Below are 23,786 nucleotides of genomic sequence, written 5' to 3' on the forward strand. Positions count from 1 at the left end.
ATCTCAGCTGTTTCTCGGTTTCCTGGTGAAATTCGAGCAAACACGGAAGTATCCACAGGCGACATCTCACTGTTTAAAAAAAAAAAATCATCTCTGATGGTGAGCAGAAAGCTGGTCCCCAGCGCGCATGCGCTCTGCGCTGCATCGTTGAGCTCATTGAGTGTTACATAATCACATTGAAGGGAAACACGGCTGTCTGTGTCAGGTATTAACCGAGGAAACATTATCATTAGAGTTCACTGGGAACTCATGAATTATGTATGAGGGACGGGGGGGGGGGGGGGGGGAGCAAACACGGAAACGATGACGTCAGCGTTTGAGCGTCACCGGCGGTGCTCTGAGGCAGCGCTGAAATAAAATCAATAAAACAGAAAATAAATTAGCCTGTTATGCGGACTGCTTATAATTAAACACAAAAAAAAAATGCATCGAATCTAAATAAATTTGGTGATTCTATGATACCTGTGTAGAAATTTGATGAGTAGAAAGGGAAAATGTGAGCGTGAAGAGAAGACTAACACAAAACAAAAACCACATCAAGGCTAACAACGCAAAGCAAAGTGACTGACTGATAAAAAAAAAATTACTTAGTTTTTGTGAACTATTAGATCTGTTTGTGTCAAAAACCGTTTCCATAACAACCTCTTTACACCATCAGGCTGACACTGTGTTTTCACTATTCTCACTATTTGACTACTTTCACTTTGACCTTTTAAGGGCTGCAAGAAAAAAAATCATGTATTTTTCTATATTGTCAAAGGGGATCCATGGTCAAATCAAAATCAAAACGGTTAAGTCATCCCCTCTTGTAGTCACGCTCCCAAAACTGTGGATCCTACACTTCCCATAATGCACCTCAGTGTTTTCTCTCATCACTGTTATTTCCTCTGACTTGAGCACAGAGAACATCACACTCCTGTTGACAAGTAAACTCACCTTTAAACGTAGGATTGGTGGGATTTACCTTTAAATTTATTGAACGTGTTTATCTCATCGTGTTGTTCTGACTTGTTGAGGCTCATAAAGGCAGAAAAAAAAACCAGAGAAGGGGGATTTATTAATAAAATGTTAAAAATGTGTCGAAAGCGTCTCTTCTCTTTGTGCTTGCACCGCCCTCTAGCGGACAGCTTCGTACCTGCCACCTGATTCAACAGAGCTCCTACATTAGAAGTGCTATTACTTGTTCATCCATCGTATTTTCCCACCTTTAGAGCTTTAATGTGAATTAAGAATATATTTATTTACTGGTCAAATAAACTGTGATTTATGTGAAACATCTCCTTGGTAACCTGAGCCGGTATATGTGACAGTTTATGAGTGAGGTGAAGGAGGAGCAGGAGGAGGAGGAGGAGGAGGAGGAGGAGAAGGAAGAGGAGGAATTTTCCCCCTTCACCCCCTCTGGACTCTGGTCAGGACCCTCAAAGCAGAGAAGACTCAGGCAAGAGGAAGGTGAAGAAGATGAAGAAGCTGGTGGTGTTTTTGCTCTGCGTGGTCCTGCTGACCGCGTACACAGGTAAGAAACGCTCAGCAGACCGTCACAGTAAAATATGGGCTGACATTTGGATTAAATAAACAAACCTTTGTGCCCTGCAGCCTCTTTTTTTTTTTTTTTTTTTTTTTACAGATGTGAGAGAGTCAGGACATTTATACTTTTAGACAATGAAAATGTGATGAGGGGGAAACAGATGATCTAAATTTGGGATAGTTTAAAGGGATTTTGTTGCACCTTTCTTTTGTTGTAGTGGCATTATTCAGAAGGAAATTCTTTGCGATGTCTAAATTTGTGTTGCTGCTTTTTTTTTTTTTAGCTTAGTCTTTTTCACCTCTGTTACGTATCTAGCAACTCAGTTTTTAAGTGCAATTAATTTACTTTTGTTTGCTTTTAGCCACAACTTACAACAGAACAAATTCAAAGTGACAGTTGGAAACTGTCCATGAGTGTTTTTGCCACGCTGCTGTGAGGCCTCAGGCGGCAGCAGCAGCAGCAGTTGTTGTTTTTGCAGAAGCAGCAGAAGTAGAAGCAGTAAAAGTTAGAAGCAGAAGTAGTAGAAATAGAAGCAGAAGTAGGAGCAGAAGCAATAGAAATAGAAGCAGAAGTAGAAGCAGAAGCAATAGAAATAGAAGCAGCAGCAGAAGCAGCAATAGTTGTTGTTTTTGCAGCAGCGGTAGAAGTAGAAGAAGTAGAAGCAGCAGCAGTAGAAGTAGAAGCAGCAGTAGAAGCAGCAATAGTTGTTGTTTTTGCAGCAGCGGTAGAAGTAGAAGAAGTAGAAGCAGCAGCAGTAGAAGCAGCAGTAGATGCAGCAGCGGTAGAAGTAGAAGAAGTAGAAGCAGCAGCAGTAGAAGCAGCAGTAGATGCAGCAGCAGTAGAAGTAGAAGCAGCAGCAGAAGCAGCAATAGTTGTTGTTTTTGCAGCAGCAGCGGTAGAAGTAGAAGTAGAAGCAGCAGCAGTAGAAGCAGCAGCAGTAGAAGCAGCAGTAGATGCAGCAGCAGTAGAAGTAGAAGCAGCAGCAGAAGCAGCAATAGTTGTTGTTTTTGCAGCAGCGGTAGAAGTAGAAGAAGTAGAAGCAGCAGCAGTAGAAGCAGCAGTAGAAGCAGCAGCAGCAGATGCAGCAGCAGTAGAAGTAGAAGCAGCAGCAGAAGCAGCAATAGTTGTTGTTTTTGCAGCAGCGGTAGAAGTAGAAGAAGTAGAAGCAGCAGCAGTAGAAGTAGAAGCAGCAGTAGAAGCAGCAGCTGTATTATCAGCAGCAGCAGGAATAGAAGTAGAAGCAATAGAAGCAGTAGAAGCAGCAGCAGCAGCAGCTCTGGCCCCGTGTTGACAGAGCTCGGTTCACTTTCAGAGCAGCTCCCTCAATCTGGCAGCAGAGGAAGAGCGAGCCATGCCTTGGCTGCCTGCCGGGGTCATGTGCTGCACAGACTGGACTCCCCGGGGAGCGAGGAGGATGAATGGGCACTTTGTTACCTTCCAAACCAACCACCCTGCCTCCTAACACAGGCCCGGGTTCACAGAGAGGCAGACAGAGAGCCCTCACTTCGCAGGGCCGCTCCCTCGGTGGGGAGGGGGAGGTGGGGGGGGGGGGGGGAAGAGCGAACAGCCTCACGTGGGCCGAAGCTAAACAGACCAGGTCGGCCTTGGCTCACCAGCGGCAGATAGTGGTGAGAGGTTTATTCATGGGTCCGAACACAGCGCTCACTGAGAGGAATGTTATCCTGATTAGCCAATAACCAGCTGCACAGAGAGCAGCTGCTGTGTCCTCCGAGGAAAAAAAAAAACACAACAACAACACAACCGAGGCAGAGGTCGAAACCGTCCGCAGCGACTCACACCCTACGAGGCGAATCACAAGTCTGTTGACTCTTTCTGCTGCAGCATCAGCTGAGTAAGTTGGAAGTGCGGTATCACGAGACGCGTGAGTAAACATTGACAGTCCACCTCTGATGTGTCACTCAGATGCCAACCGGGTCATCCAGGAGAGTCTGGCGAAGCAGCTGCTGCGCAGCAAGAGGCAGGACCGTCCGGTGAAGGCCGGACACCCCGACGAGCCCATGAGGGTAAGGTCCGGTCTGAGATAAGAGCACGAGACGTTAAAAACAACAACAACAACAAAAAACCCCAGAAGAGGAACACCGCGGACCATGATGCAACGTGTTGTTCTCACCGTCCTGTTCGGCATCTGTCAGCTGCATAAATAGCAAGATAATATTTAAAGTATTCATGAACATTTCTGTCATTAGAACTATTAAAAACTAATAAGATGTATTGTTTTTATATAGAAGTTCAACTGCTGTATCGTTGAATCTGATGCCTCACAGGGAGAGCTGCATTTATTTACAAACGGATGAATAAACACCTATCAAGTTGTGAAAACAATTTAATTAATATATATTGAAATAAATTTAATGAATTGTTTACAGCTTTGTGAATATTTGTACAATTGTTTATTTACTCTACATGTTATAACAAAAGAAAAAAATCGAATTTCATAATTTGATTGATGTTTTTTTTCTAATTTTATTCTAAATTAGTAATTTTTTTTTGGAAGTGTTGGTTTCAGTCGACAGGCCAAATTAAATGAAGCTTCAGATCCACAAGGGATCAAGTGCCATGAAAAAAAACAACAAAATATATTAAACCTCGTGCACAAAATCACGAGGGTAAGGACAAACATATTTTCCCTATGTTGTCATATGCTGCAACATGTGTCATACGTGTGATCACTTGGGAAAACTTGTGGTTTTTTTTTTCTGTGAGGAAACCAAGGCAACAAAAATACAGTTCAATAAGATATCATATTAGGTCAAATAACCTTAAAGGCTTTTTAAAAATTCAGTCATTGTGCAATTGAAGGTCATTTTTAGCTGAACTCGAACTTTATTTCTCATAAATCCAGTTTTTAACCTCCTAAATCTGATTCGTCAGAATAGAAAACGACAGATCTGTCGGTTGTTTCGTTTCCTCCGTTTCTGACTTGGAAGAAAACGAAAGCGAAAATTCCAATGAAGTTTTGTTTCGTACGTTTTTGCACTTTCATGCTTTGAATACTTGGACGTCAGAGTCCGAGCTTTCCCTCGGTCTCACGCGTGACTTGCAAGATGGACGGACCCGACTCAGCAGATTCACGTTCACGAGTGAACTGCGCGTCTATCAGCTCCCTCGTGTTTCTTTTTTTTGGTGTTTTTTTTTTGCCTTGCCGTTGTATTTTCATCTCGCGTCGTTGCATTTCGCCTCACATCCCACTAAATGCGCCTCTTCTTCCCAGGAGCACCTGCTGCACATGCAGGCTCTGGATCAGCGGGCCCAGGAGACCAACATGGAGAACTGGATGAACCCTCACTGCCCCCCCCGCTGCGACAGGAACTACGGGCACCCGGTCTGAAGAAGGTCGCCCCGAAGTCTCCGCAAAACACTGCACGTGAACACGACACTCGCGGCCACACGGGCATCAATGAGCGTTTCGCACAAACCGGAGGGACAGGTGTCTCTTTAAATTCAGGACTGTCACCAGAAGTGACGTTCCCTGTACGGCCTGAAAAAAGTGGATCATCTGAACCTGCACGTCTCCATGAAAATACCTTTCTGTCTCTCCGTCGCTGGTTTCTCTGTGCCGCTGAGTCATTTCTCTTCCTGTTTTTCTCCGATTGTATCAGGACCGCGTAGCACAACAGGAAACCTCAGACGACCTGCAAAAATGCTTTCGGAGTCGCACGGCGTGTTTTTAACATCCTCCGTTTCGCTTTTGAGGTCATTTCAAAGTCGAGTTTCGACGTCGGCGTTTCAGTCAGCTCAACATTTCTGCCACTGGCGATGTGTGATGATAGCTGCGCGTTCAGTTGTCATGGCAACAGCCAACGCTGGTGAAAAACGAAAAAAAAAAAATGAGAAAAAAAACATCACTCGAGTTCACTCTTCCGATTTTTTTTTTTTTTCTGTTTACGTAGAAAAAAAATAAAAATGGGAAAGCGAAGGCGAGCCCTGAGGGTTTTATGAATACGGCTCATTCATTCTTTACTGGACGGTATAAATGAATTTATTAGATATATAATAACTTCTATTCATCTATATTTTCAAATAGGCTCCTCTGATAAATATCCAAATATCCTTGTCTGTTCTGAAAGCTGCTGCAACGTTTAATTCACTCCTCATGTGTCACTTTGCCTGATGATATTATATTATATTTAAAATCTTCAATCTTCATCTCTCTGCAGGAAAAAAAACACCAGGAGGGACTGAACATGGACCCGGCGACGCTGAAAACTATTAACAATGAGAAGATAGAAATTCCTCTTTGCTTTTTTCTTCATATTCTGACCACGTAAAGACATAAACTGCTATCTTGTTGTAGTTTGATCTTTTTCAGAAAATTCTTCTGCTTTCTTAGTTTTGTGTCAGACTGTTTTTTTTTTTAATAATCAAAAATAAATAATCATTCATTCTGAGTAGCATTTGTTTCATTGTTATTATCTTTTTTTTGTTTTTGTTTTTGGTGAGCATGAATATGAGAAGAAGGCCATAAACCTTCAATCCAATCGTTTGTTTCTTTTATTTCTGGGAGACGTTTAACCTTACGCATGCGTACTGTATTCCGCTTTAGCGCGTCACAACATTTGCACGGGATGGTGGCGTTATTTCCTTAGTTAACTGAAACCTAATGAGATAAAACCTCCGTTTTTACTCTAAATTCATATATTGCATCGCTTTTTAAAAGAGAGAAATATTTGAAAAGATGTTCAAACGCACTAAACATTTCATTTCGGTTATTTTATTTTGATAAAAAGAAAAAAAAAAAAAAAAAGAAAAAGAAAGAAAAGACGGTGCTTCCCGTTTGCGTAAAGTGCGCGCGTGTCTAATGACCAAATAAATGGTCAGTTATCAGATCCGCAAGTGTCACGAGCCGCGATGCGAAGTGCGGTGAAAAGAGTCCACACACACGCACACGCGCGCACACGCACACACACACACACACACACCGGCCTTTATTCAGAGGAGACGGGAGCGCAGTGTAACGCAGTGAAATGCCCTGAAAGATGTTTTAAAAAAAAAACAACAACGCATTTCGGCATAAACTCCGTCAACTAACACAGAAATGATCAGGAAAATAAATAAATACAAATGCAGACATTGTCTAAAATGCCAGAAATGGATTTGAGAAATAGAATAAATGGAATCGAAAACAGCCGCTTGGGGCCTGTTGGGAGGATTCTACTGAATTAACCCGGAATATAAAAAGTAGTATTTAAGATGCACGAAGGACACGTTCAAATTAAATAATCACAGCGGGTCCGCGGGCCTTGAGCCGGCCGTGCATGAAGGAAAAAAGGACAGTAAATTGCGCGCGGGCCTGCTGCAGGGCTTCACTGGTTCAACTGAAGCGTTTAAAGTCTGCTGCAGAATTTTTTTTTTTTTTTTTTTAATTATTTCATTGAGTGTTTCTTTTTAAAGATATCCAAATAAAATAAGGTCAGTAATATATATTCAATGAATAAGAAAATAGTCCTAATAATTGAATTGTATTAAATGTCATTCCTGCGCTTAGATGTTCCCTTCCAGGCCGAAGCTGCTGCAATAAAAAAGTGACAATAAAACCCAAAGAAGTGAGAAAATTCAAATGATTTATTGAAAAGCGTCTAAAAAGCAGATTGACACCAACTGTTTTATCCTGTTACATCAAAGCTTTATGGAGGTTTTCTATGAAAAATGAAAAATATACTATGTTAATGAAAAGAAAGACAGCTGAAAGCTCTCTCAAAGTGGGTGTTGAATTTAATCATTTAGTTCATAATTAGAAATGTTAGACATTAAAAACTTATTAAAGACTTATTCTTTTTAATACTTCTGAATTCAAAGTGCTTGAGTAAAATTATTTAAATATTCGTCCCGCTGAATTGAACGGGACCTGTCAGTCCAATCGGTTCAAACGATGGAGAAATAACTCAATCCGCAGACTGAATTTCATTTCCGAGCTTCGCCTCGTTTGTCGGTGTCGACGAGCCGCAGCTCAGAGTGAAAAAAATACATTCTAGTTAGTTATAATTGCAAAATAGTAAAATTCACGAGCTCTGTACAGAAAGGAGCCACCGGCTGCAGTGGAAACATGCGACTCATGTTCACCCCAGTGCATGATGGGAAATGGACTTCATTTGATTTGGTCAATACATTAAATAGATGTCCGACTTTATAATATATATACATATGCACATTATGTAATTTGCCTTTAAACATTACATACAAAAGCTGCTCTGCGTGATAATCTCCCGCTACGTCCTCCGAACCTCTGAGAGGTTCTGATCCGGGTCTCGGCACCCGAGCGGATCATCTCTTGTCCTTGAAGAAGCCCTTGGAGGTGCTGCTCTCCTTGATGGTGACCGTCAGGAAGTTGGTGGTCACGTCCGTCACCAGGACCTTCTCGGCGTTGCCGAGCGACGGCCGCCAAGTCACCTCGCCGGGGTCGTCGACGAGCCGCGTCGGGGACGGCCTGTCCAGGAAGTACGGCTTCTCCATCTTCGGCGGCTGAGCGGGCCGGCTCAGGCCCGCCGGGCTCGGGCTGGAGCGGTGCTTGAAGTGTGCCGGCGCCAGGTAGCCGGAGCCGTCCTTAGTCCTGTGTGGGTCAGTTCTGTGCGTGAGCGGGCCGCGGTCCGAGTAGAGCGCTTTGTGCGAGCTCCCGCCGGAGATGCCCCGGCTGTGTGGGTGGTGGTGATGGTGATGGTGATAATGGTGGTGGTGGTATTTGTGGTTCTCTGGATGTCTGTGGGCCAGTTTGACCAGCCGCATCTCGTCGCCCTCTTGGAACTTGCCCAGTTTGTGAGGGCCGTGGCCGCCCGGCTCCTCGGCTCTCCTCTTGTGGGGCTCGGAGACGCAGCCGCCGTCCTTGAAGCGGGGCTTGGGCTTCGGGCCTCTCTTTTTGGGGACGTGGAGGAGTCCGTCTGCTCCGACCTGCTGCAGCGCGGACGGCTGGTGGTCGCGGGGGCTCAGCTCGGGCGGTCGGACGCGAACGCTCTCTCCGCGGTTGACGGTGCTCGGGGGGAAGATGGTGGGGACGACGGCCCTGAGGCCCTCCCTGGCCCTCGGGGTGACCACGGGCTCTGGGGTCGGGTAGGAGATGTGCATCCCTCGGACTGCCTCACTCCTGAACTCGTAGGACTTGGCTTTATATTTGGCTTGAGCCTTTTAGAAAAATAAGAAAACGAGAGGAGAATTACTCAAGTCTGACATTTTGTTTTGATTCTTTTTTTTTTACAAGACTTAAAAGGACAATCAGGCAGCCTGACATTGAAAGGAATTCATTCATTCTTCATTGGTTTAATTTAACTTTTCGTTTTCCTCTTGTAACATGTAGGAAGTGATGAAAAAAGGCCTACTGCCTGGTGCCGAACGTATTTGTCATTTTAAATCAGGCGGAAACTGCACGGTACGGAGTCACCAACACGTTTCAACACGTCAGTATTTTAGGAGACATTTCGCGAACCCATTTTTAACAACAGCTCTGTCAGCGGAGATTCTGGTATTTTTTTCTTCAAGACAAACTGTTGGTCATTAAGCAATTTTCACGCTCCGCCGTCCTGAAAAGCCGAAGCATCGGGCCGTGCTGCTCTGACTCGACCACATCGCATTTACAGGAACATTTTGGGATCTTAATGTAATGATGGTAATAATAATAATAATAAAAAAAAAAAGGGAATAAAAAAGAACTGTGAGCGAGACATTTCACAAGAAGATCTTAAAGTACTCAAAGCCCCTTTGAGTATAAACACATGAATGGTGGGTGATGTGCTCCTCAAATATTATCACACTATATCAGGGAATTTCTGCTATGACAAAATTCTTGACGACACTGAGAGTATTTTATTTCGAGAACACATCATCGCAATAAAATAAGTGTAATAGCTATATACGCGAGTTTGTCTTTAAATATTCAGTAAAAAAAAAAAGAAAAAAGTGTAAACATAATTCATCTGTTAGTTCTTTTGTTTGTAAACAACAGCAGGAAGTCCGATTTTGTATTAATAGAGCCACTAATGGATGATGTCATTACAAGTCATCGTCATCATCGATAGGATTTAAAAAAAAAAAAAATTATTATTATATGAAGAATTATCGCGATATGCATCTTATATACCCAAATCAGCACAAGCAGGCTGCATACACATCAGTTTACAGGTGGGCTGTTCTCAACATCCACAATTAAGCATCATTGAAGGAAGCATTTAAAATACTATTGTCCCCCCCCTCCCTCCCCCCCCCCCCCCGTGACAAGCAGTTAGGATACCACAACACACAAAACACATCGTGTAAAAAGCGTGCACGGGAATGCGGCATGATTTAGAAATAACATATGAATTGGGCTTACGAGGCTGAACGTACCTTGAGGAGAAACGTCTTGGGCTTCGGTCCTCTTTTTTTGGGCCCGTACAGCTCCCTCTCCCGCTCCCTGCGAAGAGGAACAGTAAACAGGACACCCATTTTGAGTGCGACGCGGGAGCAAAGTGCACCGAGGAGGAGGAGGAGGAGGAGGAGGAGGAGGAGGACACCCGCCGCGGTTCTTCACCGGACCGTCCGCGGGCTCTCTCTCTCTCTCTCTCTCTCTCTCTCTCGCACCCCGGTGAAGGCCACGCAGCTTTTTTATTTATTTATTTATTTGTTTGTTTATTTTATTTACCTTTGCTCAAAAGCGGCAAACAGGCGAGAGTCCAGGATGTTCTCCTCCGGCTCCCAAGTGCTGTATCTGCGGGGGTAAAAACGTGAAGTTTAGACTGGGAGGGGGGTGAGGGGGTGTGTGAGGTGAGGAGGAGGAGGAGGAGGAGGAAGGGTCGGAGGGTCGGGGGGGGGAGAGAGAGAGGGGAGAGAGAGCTGCCAACCCTCCGTGTGGATGACCGCCGTTAGCCTCGCGAAGCTACATGTCTCCAAACCGTGTTTGTGCACCTCGGATTCACTCCGCTAGCTGTGGCGAGCTAACGGCAGCCACACAGCCGGAGAGAGAGACGGTATAATATATATATTTATATATTCATATATATATATATATATATACATATAAAAAACACAATACTACTAATAATGCACGACTTACTTGGGAGACCAGCCTTTCCATTTCACGAGGTATTCGATGCGACCCTGCGTGCCATCACAAACAAAACACAAACCGCTCGGTTAGCTGTGCGGCTTCTGCGCTGCGTTATTATTTATTTTATTGTTGTTGTTGTTGTTGTTGTTGTTTTGTTGTGTTCAGGAGCTCCGTTGTGGAAAAAAAAACCAACAAAACAACAAAACAAAACCGTGGAACCCCCGTTCGCACGTCCAGAGCCGGCCTTACCTTCCTTATCCTCCGTTTGATGATCGACTCGGCCGCGAACACCCTCTCCCCGACGGCGGACAGCTCCATGTTGTGGTGTTGTGTTTTTCTCCTCCTCTGCTCCGGTGCTAGCCTACCGTTAGCTCGACGCTAAGAGGTTCTCCTCCAGTCCCAGCCGCTCTTGAATTCCCGACAGACCATAATACTCCCTTACAGAACGGACGTCAGCGCAAATTTTTTTTTTTTTTTTTTTTTTTCCACAGCGTTGCTAAGGAACCGCAGTCGGTGGAACCTCCAGAATAAGCGCCCATTGGTTCAGCCGTTGCTACGTGCTCGGGTTGCTAAGTGAGGGGAGGAGCGTGCGCCTGAGTGAATTCTTTCGGGGGGGGGGGGGGGGGAGGAGGAGGAGGAGAAGGAGGAGGAGGAGGAGGGGGGAGGGAGAGAAAATGGTGGCTCTTTTTTTTTTTTTTTTTCCCTCGCGCGGCGGCGGATGAATCATTTCAAGTTATGAGAGATATTCAAAAATGCACGTGGTATGAAAATTAGTGTCGTTATACGGATGTGATAGGCGAAGACAGAAAATGAAGGATAACAATGAGACCTGTTATTTTCATTTAGTTGAACCAGCAACGAAACCTATTTTATCTGCCGATGCAATAAAGTGTCTTGGACGGAGGTTATTGCGCAATATTTGTCCATAAAAGACAACAACAATGTGTGAAATGAGTACTAATATATGTTTGTCCTTGTGGTGTCTATAAGATTACTGCGCTTTTTTTTTTTTTTTTTTTTTATCAAGTAAAGGGATTTTTCTGTTCATATTATTCCATCCAAACGCCCCATGAAGGAAAAGTTTTGAGTCGTGCGTAGTTTTAATTGCTTTTTAAATGCCTTACCATATTTGCTGTTTAAAATCATCTCCGCGTCAGGTTAAGCATTTAAATCAAATGCATCTCATTCATTTTTAAGAGGCTAGAGGAATGGATAATTAACTGTACAACTTTAAAAATAAACCTTTTGCCGGGTAAATGACTGTCATTATGTGGAAATTAAAAAAAAAAAAAAAAAATCAGTTGACATATGAAGAGATCTGCAGTGTTTAATCGTTGTTTGTCCCCCCCCCACTCCCCCACCCCTCCTGCATTATGAAAATGGTCCAAACATGTTGTCCGTCATCTCCATTAGTCCGTTTAAAACACGAATATACAACGCTGTGATTGGACTCTGATTTATAAACCGATTTTCTGTCTTCCCGGTGACAAGGTGACTCAACTGAAATGATCTGCGAATTCGTCAGTAAATTGTATGGACTTCTGTTAAGGCCTCGATCCACAAAGGAATAAAGGTAAACACCAGAAAAAAAAAAAGGTCAGTTTTATTTTAGTCGCAGGAAGTCCAGTTTTAGGCAAGATAATATTTTAAATAATTAGGTTTTTGTTTTATTATTATTTTTTTTTTTTAGACACAGTCTGGCGTCTCATAAATCAAAATTCTATTTGAATGTCTGCAAAACGCAAGCCGACAGGGCAGTTTTAAATTCTCAAGTCAAAATTAATTTGAATATTTTTGAATGGGCCAGTGACTGAGCAAAATCAAAAACAAAACATCACGCTGAAATGAAAAATAGAAGGTCAATAATACTACTACTAATACTAATAATAATACTAATCCTGATAATAATAATAAATTGGACTAATTCCATTTAAAAAAGAAAAAAAAAGAAAAGACTCTTCATGTATTACTGGTCATTGATTTTGAGCATTAAATTGTTCCATCAAACCCTTTTTTTTATTTTTTTTATTTTTTAGAAAGATCAATTAACAATTCAGATTATTATCAGGGATATCTCAGTTAAATCAGCGACTCTTCCTTAAAAGACCAAAGCTTGATGCTTTAATGAATGTTATGAACCCACTGCAAACATGTAAATACATGCAGGTTTAACCGGAGTAACACTGATTTTAAATGTAATCTCAATCTTTTAAAACTGTCCATTTAAGTTACATTTGTATTTCTCCCCTCTGTTTTGTGTGTAAAAAAAAATACTGGCTTTATGAACAGAAACTGCAGAATAGAGTTTAAGAACATTGTAAATAAAATAGCTTCATAATTTCAACAAATTTGTGCTGACGTTGGTCAATACGATTCAACGTTAACTCGCATATCTGAATGTCCTTCCAGAGGAGAGAAAGCAGGGAACTTTAACTTTAACTGCACTGAAATCGCACGTGCCGTTTATTTCTGGTCCACATTAAAATAAAAATAAAAATTCAACTGAGATGAAAAATACAAAGTAAAATATGAGACCATGGCAATTAAAGGATAAGTACTGATTTTGTTTTACATTGACCACTATTTTAGTTAATAAACCAATCAGATTATTTGTGTTTGTAAATTGGTTGAGTGCATGTTAATAATAAATGTGTGTAACTGCTGACTGAATGTACCTTTGAATTTCCCTCATTTAGACGTGAATGCACCAATTAAACGGGTTTTCTTCTCGTGATTCTGTTCAAAGCAAAAATGAATTCATATTAAACTCCTGGAGGCTGATAGAAATTAAAATGTAATCATTTACAGACAGAAAAACGACGGACTGACGCAGGTAAATCAGATTAAACCACCGTTTGTTCGTTATTGGTGCACATTAAGACTGGAATATTTCCCAAAAAACACTGTTTTCCTCCAAGCTGAGACCCTGAAGGAACAGTCATTAAAAAAAAAAGAAAAAGGGATGTTACACCCATCTAAAACAAATATTAGAGTTTACATTTGATGAAGAATTACAGAGGAATTATAACGTTCACATCGAGATCTTTACAGGAAAGAATCACACAAATGCCTTTAGAAGCCTCCACGCGTATTAGTTCTTTCTATCACGGGCTTATAGATGCGGTCTGTCGTGGTTTTCAGTGCACAAATTCTCCGCGCACAGACAGAAAGGGAAGATGGACGCACCTCAGACTCTGGATGCGATTGGTCTCGGCGCGCCTGCAGTGCAGCAGTGCCGCCGCCGTTAAAACACCATTGGCTGGCTTGTATCCGGGCAAGACGCGGGTTCCCGGTGCGCGCAACGAAAGGGAAAAACCCGGCCACGACACGTAGGCACCGGTATGGAAAATACAGAGATGTGGAATAGAGAAAGACAGAGATGGGTCAGGGTGTCACGTGTCCTAATTCAGAAGGTTTGATCACATTTTTCCAGGTTGGATGTGGAAGAATTCAGGTGTGGCAAATTAAAAGGGTATACCCCCCCCCCTCCTTTTTTTTAAAAACCTGGAAACTTTTATTCCTTTTACTGACAGGTAATAATTGCCAGGTGACGCACACAGGTGATCAATCAGGCTTCATTTGCAGACGGTTTTACGCAGGGATTTCTTCCACACGGTCCTCCCTTCCCTCAAGAAAAACTTCCACACAGACTGTCACCAGTCAGTGAACTGCAAGTGAACACGGCGGCGCCCCCACTAGCCATTCACACAAGTCCAATTCACTGTAGATGCCTGGATAATCATGTGACCACAAAATGGCACCGGAGTCTTTACGGTGACGAGTCGTGCGGTCTGATGTGTCACTGCTGGATGATTTGGGGGTTGAGTCACTTCGTTTGTTTGAAATAAACTGGAAAAAAAAAAAAAAGTGGTCGTAGATTTACAGTAATGACGGTTTGTTATTCCGCCCACAACTTATTTCAGGGTGAAAACACTGACCAACGTGGTGGTTTTGTGACAGAAGTAAGCAGCTGTGTGTTTTTTTTTCTTCTTTTCTTTAACAAAATTGATTAAGTATGACTAAATACATGAACTCTGTTGGGTTCGCAGAAGTATTTGTGTTCAGCTCATTTCTAAATAGATTTGAAATACATATAAGAGAAACGATTTGTCTTCGGACTGAGTGACACGGTTTAGAAAGTAAAACCTGCATTATCTGTGAATCTGTGCGTAAAAACCTGCAGTCCAACCGAGACTCTTGAGAGAGGAAACGGGTTTGGCTCTGAATTTTCCCGACGTGCAAAAGCGACGGTGTTTTAAAAGAAGATCTCTATTAATATGCATCTACTTCCCGGTGAGTTCGCCGTCTGTCAGATCATTTAAAAGGGGCTCTAATTCAGTCCTGCACGCGCAAAAGCGAGCCTGAGCTGACAGGTGACCGGAAGAGGAGATCTTTTACACCACTTCCCGCACTTCTTCCGATTATCGGACAATATAATCAACTTATTTGGAGTCTGGAAGTTTTTTTTTTTTTTTTCTTTCATGAAGGTGAAACAAATGATTTGATACGTTGTGAGGAAATGACTTGGTCTTAAATCCTGCGGGGGATTTCCCGCGCTGCAGCCTCTCTCAGCCGGAACACCGCTGCAGCAGAATCGAGGCGGGAGAACAGAATGTGGATGGATGACAGAGACTGAAAGAGAAAGAGAAAGAGAGAGAAAGAGAGAAAGAGAGAGAGAGAGAGAGAGAGGACAGCCATTTTCTCTGCCGTGGCTCCACGTTGACGCGCGCAGAAAGCAGGTTAGTTGGCGGGCTGCAGCGGAGGAAATGGAAGAGGAGGCTGCTCCTCTTCATCTTCTGCCATTTCTGTCTCTGACTGACACCGTTTCTGCAGACAAGAGAAGGGCGGGTATCAATCATCCCTAACAGACAGACTGAAGGTTTATGAAGCTGGGGAGGACGGAGCTCCTCGGTTATTCAGCTGAGCAGCGACCGGCTGTCTCTGTTATACGCGTGGCTGAAATGTAGGAAACCGGTGGAAACGTGGAAATGATCTCCATGTGCGTTATTTCAGCTCAACCTGCAGATCAAAGCGGAGAAATCAGTCTCATGTCAGCGGGATTTATTCAGGAAACGCTTGACAGGGAACAGCTGCTCAGGTCAAAACTACGAGCTGTATATTAGTCAGAGACAGATTCAAGCTTTATTTGAACAATTTGACAGAGACGTTTTCGTCCAATAAAGAAAAGAGATCCTTCTTTCTCAAAGCTCAGACATGTAATCATTTTAATCACGGGATAAAGTCAAAACTGTTTCTTTAAAATTCATGTAGAATTTCATGCTCATGAATGAAAACGTACATGTAGGGTGTAAAAAAAAAAAAAAAGTCAGGCCTAAAACTGGAGCTGCAACACAGCACATGGGTGCTCATCTGAAAACACACACACACACACACACACACACACACACACACACACACACACACACACGAATAGAGCCTACACACACACACACACACACACACACACACACACACGAAGAGCCTACACACACATGAATAGAGCCTACACACACACACACACACACACACACACACACACACACATTTAGCTCTTTATGACCTTTTACAGCAGCAGTTCTCTTCCTGTTCAAACCTTTCAGCTCTTCGTGGGAAGCCGAGGTCACTTCTGATTTAAGGAACCAGTCAGGATTTTTTTTTTTTTGTTTAGCTGGAAAGGGAGACGGTGAATAAAACTGATACCACATTTTTGAGGTTCTGCTCCTGACTTGCAAAACAATCAACCCCCATCCTACATTCAGCGCTGCGCTCTCGGACCGCAGGCCTGTTTGTGGCTCTTGAAAGTTTCCAGGACGAGAAACAGGACGCATGGAGGCCTTCGCTGATCCAGCTCTCCTCCCGTGGAAGCGGCTCCCAGTCTGCAGCGTTCAGGAGGCCGACACCGTCTCCATCTCCAAATCAAAGCTTAAAAAAAAAACCCCATTTGTTTGACACGGCTGTCGCTCAGACGAAGGCGTAAAAGAACCTCGGACCCCTCCCCCCCCTATTTATTTGCACTTTTCTGTGCTCATTTTTCTTCACATGGACATTTTAAAAGGTGGTCGCTTTTGCTTTGCGTGTTAGTAAAGTGCAACAGGAACAAGCTACAGTGATTTTTTTTTTTTTTTGCACTCCAAAATAAAACAAACAAAAACAGAATTTCAGAGACTAAGAAACACATCAAACACATTCACTTGCAAACCATTTTTTTTTTTTTAATTATTATTGCAAAACGTTATCATAGGAAGCCTTCAGTTTCAGCCGGACGTTCTCACAAGAGCAGCTCGGCGCCGCTTCGGGTCCGGAGGTGCTGCAACGGACCCGCGTGACACCGGGGAGCAGAACTGATGCGCTTTTACACACTTTTAAATGAGCGCCGCTATGAAATAAGTCAAGACAAACCCATTTGATCTCAGACTTAACTGCTCTGACCCTCTCAGGACGGGTTGGGGTCACCCAAAGGAACGGAAACAATCGAATGGATCACAGTTTAACTAGCAGATTATAGCGATTGATATCAAAGTTGTCGTTGAGCTGCTGCACTGCTGCAAAACTAACGAATGGGAGTCCCGGCTTGTTGTTTACCCTCTGTTTACACGGAGGTGACTTGTGCTCAGTGTCGGATCTAAAGATGCGTGACTCTTAAAAAACCCCCAAAACAACACAAATAACGTGAGCAGAAGCAAAATATCAAAGATTAATGATGAATAATTTTCCATTTAAAAGCCTCTCCCCTTCCTTTTCAACGACACAAATCCTATTTATTGACAGAAAGGTGCTTCATGTTTCTTTATCTGCTCGTTAAAGCGTGCCCTAATGGCACACTGTGTCCAAGCAGCACACATCCGCCTTTAAATCATACACACACACACACACACACACACACACACTCGCAGACACAGTGTCATTAACCATGATTCAATATAATTCTTCTGCCTTACAAAACTCTCCATAGAGCCGACAATTGTTGGACATTATCTGACAGCCGAGTGTTAGAAATCAAAGTACATCCATAGAAAAAGTGACGTAATTTTTTTTTTTTTTTTACACAAGAGTTAAGTGCATCTTTAATTAAATTAATTAGTCGGAAACTGCTGAGATCTGACACTGCATGTGATAAAATCTGGACAGGTAGAGCTTGTAGAAGAGGAAATATACAAATAACGTAATTAAAATCTGAACTATACAAAAAAAAACAACACTCAATTTGTACATTCAAGCATCCAAAAATACAAATATATGTCATGTACATGTTTACACGCACGGCGGGGGACGCCCGCTCGGTTACGCCGTGACGTACTCCTTGAACGTGACCGTGAGGCAGTTCGTGGTGATGTCCGTGATGACGATATTCCCGAGGAAAGGTTGGAAAGACGGGAAAGTCTCGTCTTTTCTCGCCTCGGAAACGGACGGCGAGTCGAGTTTCGCCTCCTCCGTGGGCTGCCGCGTTTCCGACCGCGTCTCCGTTGGCGCTTCCGTTTCCGTTTCGTCCTGCGCGCTCGTCTCCGGCCGGGTCGCGGCGCGAGGCCTCGACTTGACGACGCTCAAGTCGATGGGCTCCTCTTGGTCCGCGTACCCGCAGTCCGGCGGCCCGACGTCGCTCCGGTGTCCGTTTTGGTCGCCGCTTTGCGCGGGCGAAGTCGCCGCGTCGGGGGCGCTGATGCTCCTGCAACTCAAAAACCTCTTACCGCCCGCCTGTTGCCCTCCGTCCGTGTCGGAAAGGTGTCTCTTCAGTCCTTGAAACCCGACCTGCGTTCCTCTTTTGTCCCCCATCGAGGGATCTCCTCTGTCAGAAGGCAGGGGGAGCAGATTAGGTCTGGTTGTCAGCTGTAAAGGCTGATCCGCGGGAAGCTGCCCCTGACCTCTGACCTCTACACGTTTATCCTGTTCCGTCACCGTCGGCTCCGTCTTGGGAGCCGGCTCCTTTTCTTTGGGGAACTCTCCGTTAAATCCAGAACCGGGAACGCTCGGTTTGTCTTTGGGCTTTTTTGCGAATCCGTTCATGAGGCCGAGCTGCTTGACGAGCTTCATCTTCTCCAGGTGGTTCTCCGCGATGGCGTCCGTCCTCTGCGGCGGCGTGTCGGCGGTCTCCGAGTCGCCGTCGTTTTTGATTTTAGCCGCCTGCATCCCGTTCTCCATGTACTTGCTCATGACGATAACGATCCGCCCGTTCTTGTTTTTGTTCTTCACGATCTTTAGCTTGCTGCTGCTGACGCCGTTCGACTGCGGCGAAGAGTCCTCTTTGGGTTTGACCTTCTCCGGCTCTTTGAGGCCGTTGAGGTCGGCGGGAAGCTTCTTCAGCTCCATGGTAATATCCTTCACTTTGGTCAGACATCCAGAGTCCTTGTCCCGAACCCACTTCTGCTGCAGAACCGGGGGCAGGTTGTACCCCTTGTTACCCAGCTCTGGAGCTTTGACGTCTCGGGGTTTGGGGAACTCGTGCACCTTGAGGTCCGGCTGGTAGTGGTGGTGCTTCTTGCTGTTGAGCTGGTAGTAGAACTTCTTGCCGTTGGCCTGCTGCTGCTGCTGATGCTGCTGCTGCTGCTGCTGCTCGGCGTCGCGCTCCCTGCACAGCGGCTGGTACTGGTGGTGCTTCTTGCTGTTCAGCTGGTACTGCTGGGCCTGGGGGCGGAGCATCTGGATGGGGCTGGACTTCTGCCGGCCGTCGTCGTCGTCCAGGGACGCCTCGTGGAGGTCGGCGAGGATACTGGATCGTCTGGCAAAGGACGGGACCTGGAGAACAAGGCGGTGATTAGTTCCTTTGACATTACGCGAAAGGATTTGCTGTTAAAAAAAGAAAAAAAAAGAAAAAAAAGATAAAGCAGGCAGTTTTTGATTCATTGTGAACTCTCTACAGTATCTACACATGTGTCCTTGTCAGGCGAACAACAAAAAAGCCTCCGCGGGGGGCCCAATGAGCTGCGGCGAAGACCAGCGTGCTTTGGAATGCGTGCGGGGGGGGGAGGCGGGAGGAGGCGAGGGGGGGGGGGGGGGCCCTCTCGCCCCGGCAGCTCTTTGAGTCACCGGTGACATTTCAAAGTGTCTCCTGCGGCTGTGACCTCAGCTCCGAGGAATGTCCCCGGCCGCTTTGTGTCCCGGCGTTGACTTCGTCCCGTGTGTTAGCACCGACGCCCTCCTGGGACGGAAGAAAAAAGGGCCTTTCGGCGGGGGCCGCTGATTGATGCGCTAAATGTACGATTCGCAGTCGTTTAGCGACAACTGCGAGGTCAGGAGTCCCGGCCCTCCTGTGAAAAACATCATCAAGCACGCGCGATACTTTAGGTGCTCGGGAGCTGCAGATTTGTACACGTGAAGCTCAGTTATCTCATCACGGGATGTCCTACGGAGCCCGTGTTTAATATGCTCTGCGTCTCTGAGGTATTTTTTTTGGAGAATCCCCCTCTGATCTTCCATGTTTTCTCAGCTCAGGCTTCAAACGCAGCAAATTTAAAAGAGAAAGCTGCCGGTACAAACTGGATGCGCCGAGTTCATCCTCTGTTTACCAGACAGGGACGTTAGAACAAAAGATCCTTTGAGTTGCATTGTGGGAAATGTAGGACGCAACATTTCCAGGGACTGAAAGTCTATCGTCCAATATTTCCCTCGCAGATCAGCCTCATTTTAGAAATCAAACACCTTTCCTATATCGCTTCCTGCAGTTTCTGCATGAAAAAAACAACAACTAATAACTAATAATCCATAATTTCAGTCATCTTTATTTTTACCTGGACCAGAAGGTGTTTGGGTTTGGGTCCTCTCTTGCGGTATCCCATCAGCTGCTCCTGACGTTCCCTGCGGGAGAGGAGAAAAACAGCAACCAATCAGCGAAAACCCGTCTCGCAGGGATGAGTCGCCGTTGCATGGCAACACAACGTCACGGGTGTCCTCCCTCAGGCTCGAAAACGCCGAGCCCACGCTGCAAGTCGGGAGTTACGCTCCGGATTAAAAAAAAAAAAAAGAAAAAAGGAGCACTTCCACGGCGTCGCACGTCCACCACCTCGACGCTGGCTTTGAACCAGGCTCGTCCCTCCTTAAATAAAACTCGATATCCAGTAATAATGTCTGTTTTCACAGTCGAAGACCCCTCGCCGACTTTCCCTCAGCCGACTTTCCCTCAGCTTTCCTCCGGTCTCTCCGAGGCTGTAACTCAACACCGCAGACGGGAGTGATGTCAGATTCCTCCCCCCCAGCCTCCCACCCTCCCTCCCTCCCTCCCTCACATCTAATTACAATGACGACTCGGTGTATTTTCATAGCCCCGGCATTCAGACGATTCGGCTCCCCGGAGAGACGCGCAATTAGTTTCAATAAAATCCCTCCCCCTTTAGAGGGATGGAGATAATTGCAAAAACAGAAGGGGGGAGGGGGGGAGGAACGTGGAGGAGGGGGGGGGGTTGTCGATGTTTTGCTTTAACGTGTGACCCGCGCCTGAAAGGTTGCTGAGGGAGGTCCGGGAGAAAAGACACCCAACGCACGATTCAAATTGCACCGTCACTCATCAGGCTATTTAGCAATTAGCAAAGCAGCTAAGGAAGTAGGAAGTAAATCTGGTCGAAATATTTACTTGTGTTTTTTTTTTAATGTACATTTTCCTTATTTATAACAATTACATCTCGAGCTCTAAGTTTGGGCTAAATTTGAGCCTGTTGTCACATTTGTCCGCCGAAGGGACGAAGAAGTTTAAGGCACGTGCGCCCAAGTTGAATTTGTGACATCACAAATTGCATTTTACCAAATCAGGAAGCGAATCAGAGCTTTAAAAGGTGTCCAGCATGCACACTGCAACTTCACTCTTCAAAACATGTTTGGGACAGTTGGTGGTTCCGGTCTCTTACTTTCTATCAATTTAGATTATTCAGTAAATTCAGAGCTGATACATTTTGGACGATCAATAATCTCGGTTTATTAGCAATTACAATTGGTTTCCGTGTTCCTGTTGAAGATGGCGCATGGTTGCCGTGGTGACTTCAGCCTGATAACCTGATGCTCGCACTCGACTAACTATCAGGTGACAACAAGTAGCTGCTCAACAAAGTGGCACAGTTTGCTGTGGTAACCCCCGACCCTCCGATCGCTTTAATCCGTGCTCTGAAGGACACGTTATTCAAAGAGTTTATTTTCCTTTTAATCAACCAGGGATTAGTGTTCCAAACTACAAACGTGCAATTCAAGAAGTGGAAATGTTTGGTCACGCGTCTCTTTTTGTAAAACTCACCTGTCCTGGAAGGCGTCGAGCAGCCTCGGGTCCAGGATGTTCTCCTCTGGTTCCCATGTGTTGTATCTGCCGGAGACGGGAGGACAAACAGGCCTGTCAGATGTGTGCCGACGTTAACAGACAACGGGCCCGAGGGACTGTGTAGGCGCGTAAACAACACGCTGAGACACTTGTCCTCCCCGGCGAACGCACGTGCCATAAATCATAACTTTTACGCACGGCAACAGAGGGGGAGGAGTCAGATAACACCGCACAGATCCAGATATATAGACACAGCGTTCAATTATAGACGCGTCCTCCTCTAATTGGCACGCTGGGGATTGCATACATCGTAAAACCACATCCATCATCGGGGCCGACGCGTCGAGCGCCCAAAAGCAGGAACGCGCAACCGCCCATGTTGCGCGCCCACGCTCCCAAGAATGCACACATTCTCCCTCCGTACACACTTTCTGCTGGGAACATTTGAATGACGAGTGCCGCCGTGATGGTTTTGACTCACCTTGGAGACCATCCTCGCCACTTGACCAGATACTCAACCCTTCCCTGCGAAGGAGCACAAATACAAAAACAAAACAACAAAAAAACGTTACTTTTTTTTTTTTTTTTTTAATACTCTGCACTGTCATCCTGGAGAATATCTAACGGGAAATTCAAAACTTGTAATCCGTGAGAGGAATAATAATAAAAAAAAAAAGCAGCCTCCGGTTCATGAATGCATGCGTGTAAAAACGTCCTTCAGCGGCTCCGGTCACCAACCTTTCTGCTGCGCTTCTTCTCGATGCTCTCCACCGCAAAGACGTGCTCTCCCGCGGCGGGCAGCTCCATTTTCTGACACGAGAGAAGCGGCTCTTGTCTTTTTTTTTTTTTTTTTTTGTCACCGGACACCTTTTTTTGTTGTTGTTGTTTTTTTGTTGTGCTCCTGCTGCTCCTCTGATGTGAAACACAAGACAGCCCCCCCCCCCACCTCCTCCTGGTTTTTTTTTTTTTTTTTTTTTTTTACTGCGCCTCTTCCCTCGCTTTCCCCCCTCGGAGAGAGAGACTCCGCTCTGCTGCAGACGAGTTGGAGCTGCAGCCAGAAAACACTTCATGCAAATAGCCGTTGGCGTGACGTCACGAGAGGGGGAGGTGATTAGGGGCGGGGGAAAGGTGGGGGGAGGAGGGGAGGTTGTTCCCCGTGCTGCGTTCATGCGCCGACGGAGAAAAGTGTAATCACGACTTCGGGGAGCGTAAAAAACAACAACGACCAAATAACCAACTTTTAAATGGAAAATTTGGAATCAATTCAATTTCATGGTGATGGTGTGACGTTTACTGACCAATACGGAAATAAAAGCACCACCTGCAGGTTTAAATGTGCTGTTTTTTTTTGTTGTTGTTGTTTTTTTAAATGAAGGTATGCTTCTTTTTTTTAATAAGTCATTTGTGTTGACATGGACATCAACACGCCTTTACAGAGAAGAGAAAACCTTTACAAACTTCCTAAACGCAAGAGTGTTCAACCTACGGCCGGAAAGTGATGTGACATGTGACCGAGGAAGCGAAAAATACGAGCTTGGAACGAGACCCTGAAGGCAACATCCCTCCGTCTAACTGCAAGAGGGTGCTGTGAATGGAGAGAGTGAATTATCCCCAACCCGAGATAACTGCTCACCAGCCCGGTTTCAGCAGCCGGACCAGGCCTTCCTCTTGGGGGTGGTGGGGGTGGTGGTGGTGGGGGGGGAGTTTCTCCATCTGTGCGACCTCAGCAGCCAAACACAACCGTCCTAAATATCTATTCATGAGCTCATTATATCGGGTTTATCTCAACCAATGAGAAAATCAAACCCTTCCTCCCTGAAAATCCACAACAGGCCCGACTAAAAAAGCTCAAGGCCACGAGCCGGTTCGACATTGACGCGTCAATGCGCCGCCATCTTTACGGGGCCTTTCTGCGCGAGAGAAGCGGGAGAACAAATCCCCTCTCTGACGCTCCTGTAGTGCGGATAAAAAAAAAAAATCAAAAAAAAAATCATCAT

General features: G+C 45.1%; 3 protein-coding genes across 4 annotated transcripts; 1 reads left to right on the top strand and 2 right to left on the bottom strand.

The window, feature by feature from the left end:
- Nucleotides 1–1,409: 1,409 nt before the first annotated feature.
- On the top strand, nt 1,410–5,934 carry cunh17orf67 (chromosome unknown C17orf67 homolog). Of its 2 annotated transcripts, XM_069713849.1 has the most exons (4): nt 1,410–1,513; nt 3,449–3,549; nt 4,758–4,906; nt 5,704–5,934. In XM_069713849.1, exons 1-3 carry the CDS (start codon nt 1,459–1,461, stop codon nt 4,872–4,874), a joined length of 273 nt encoding a protein of 90 aa, XP_069569950.1. In that variant the 5' UTR covers nt 1,410–1,458; the 3' UTR covers nt 4,875–4,906; nt 5,704–5,934. The 2 variants fall into 2 exon arrangements, with proteins under 2 accessions (XP_069569950.1, XP_069569949.1); XM_069713848.1 differs by lacking the exon at nt 5,704–5,934 and having other exon boundaries at nt 4,758–4,907.
- A 1,152-nt stretch (nt 5,935–7,086) lies between these two features.
- On the bottom strand, nt 7,087–11,009 carry cbx8b (chromobox homolog 8b). Its single transcript, XM_069713857.1, has 5 exons — nt 10,806–11,009; nt 10,563–10,606; nt 10,152–10,217; nt 9,857–9,923; nt 7,087–8,659 (listed from the first exon to the last, which is right to left on the bottom strand). Exons 1-5 carry the CDS (start codon nt 10,872–10,874, stop codon nt 7,808–7,810), a joined length of 1,098 nt encoding a protein of 365 aa, XP_069569958.1. The 5' UTR covers nt 10,875–11,009; the 3' UTR covers nt 7,087–7,807.
- Nucleotides 11,010–16,019: 5,010 nt separating this feature from the next.
- On the bottom strand, nt 16,020–22,744 carry LOC138629905 (E3 SUMO-protein ligase CBX4-like). The gene is made up of 5 exons (XM_069713900.1): nt 22,528–22,744; nt 22,271–22,314; nt 21,769–21,834; nt 20,279–20,345; nt 16,020–19,286 (listed from the first exon to the last, which is right to left on the bottom strand). Exons 1-5 carry the CDS (start codon nt 22,594–22,596, stop codon nt 17,838–17,840), a joined length of 1,695 nt encoding a protein of 564 aa, XP_069570001.1. The 5' UTR covers nt 22,597–22,744; the 3' UTR covers nt 16,020–17,837.
- Nucleotides 22,745–23,786: the final 1,042 nt, after the last annotated feature.

Source organism: Brachyistius frenatus, unplaced genomic scaffold (assembly GCF_029030835.1).
Source record: "Brachyistius frenatus isolate BFR_SWC_R1_liver_20210118 unplaced genomic scaffold, ASM2903083v1 Contig_123, whole genome shotgun sequence".
Classification (NCBI taxonomy): Eukaryota; Metazoa; Chordata; class Actinopteri; family Embiotocidae; genus Brachyistius; species Brachyistius frenatus.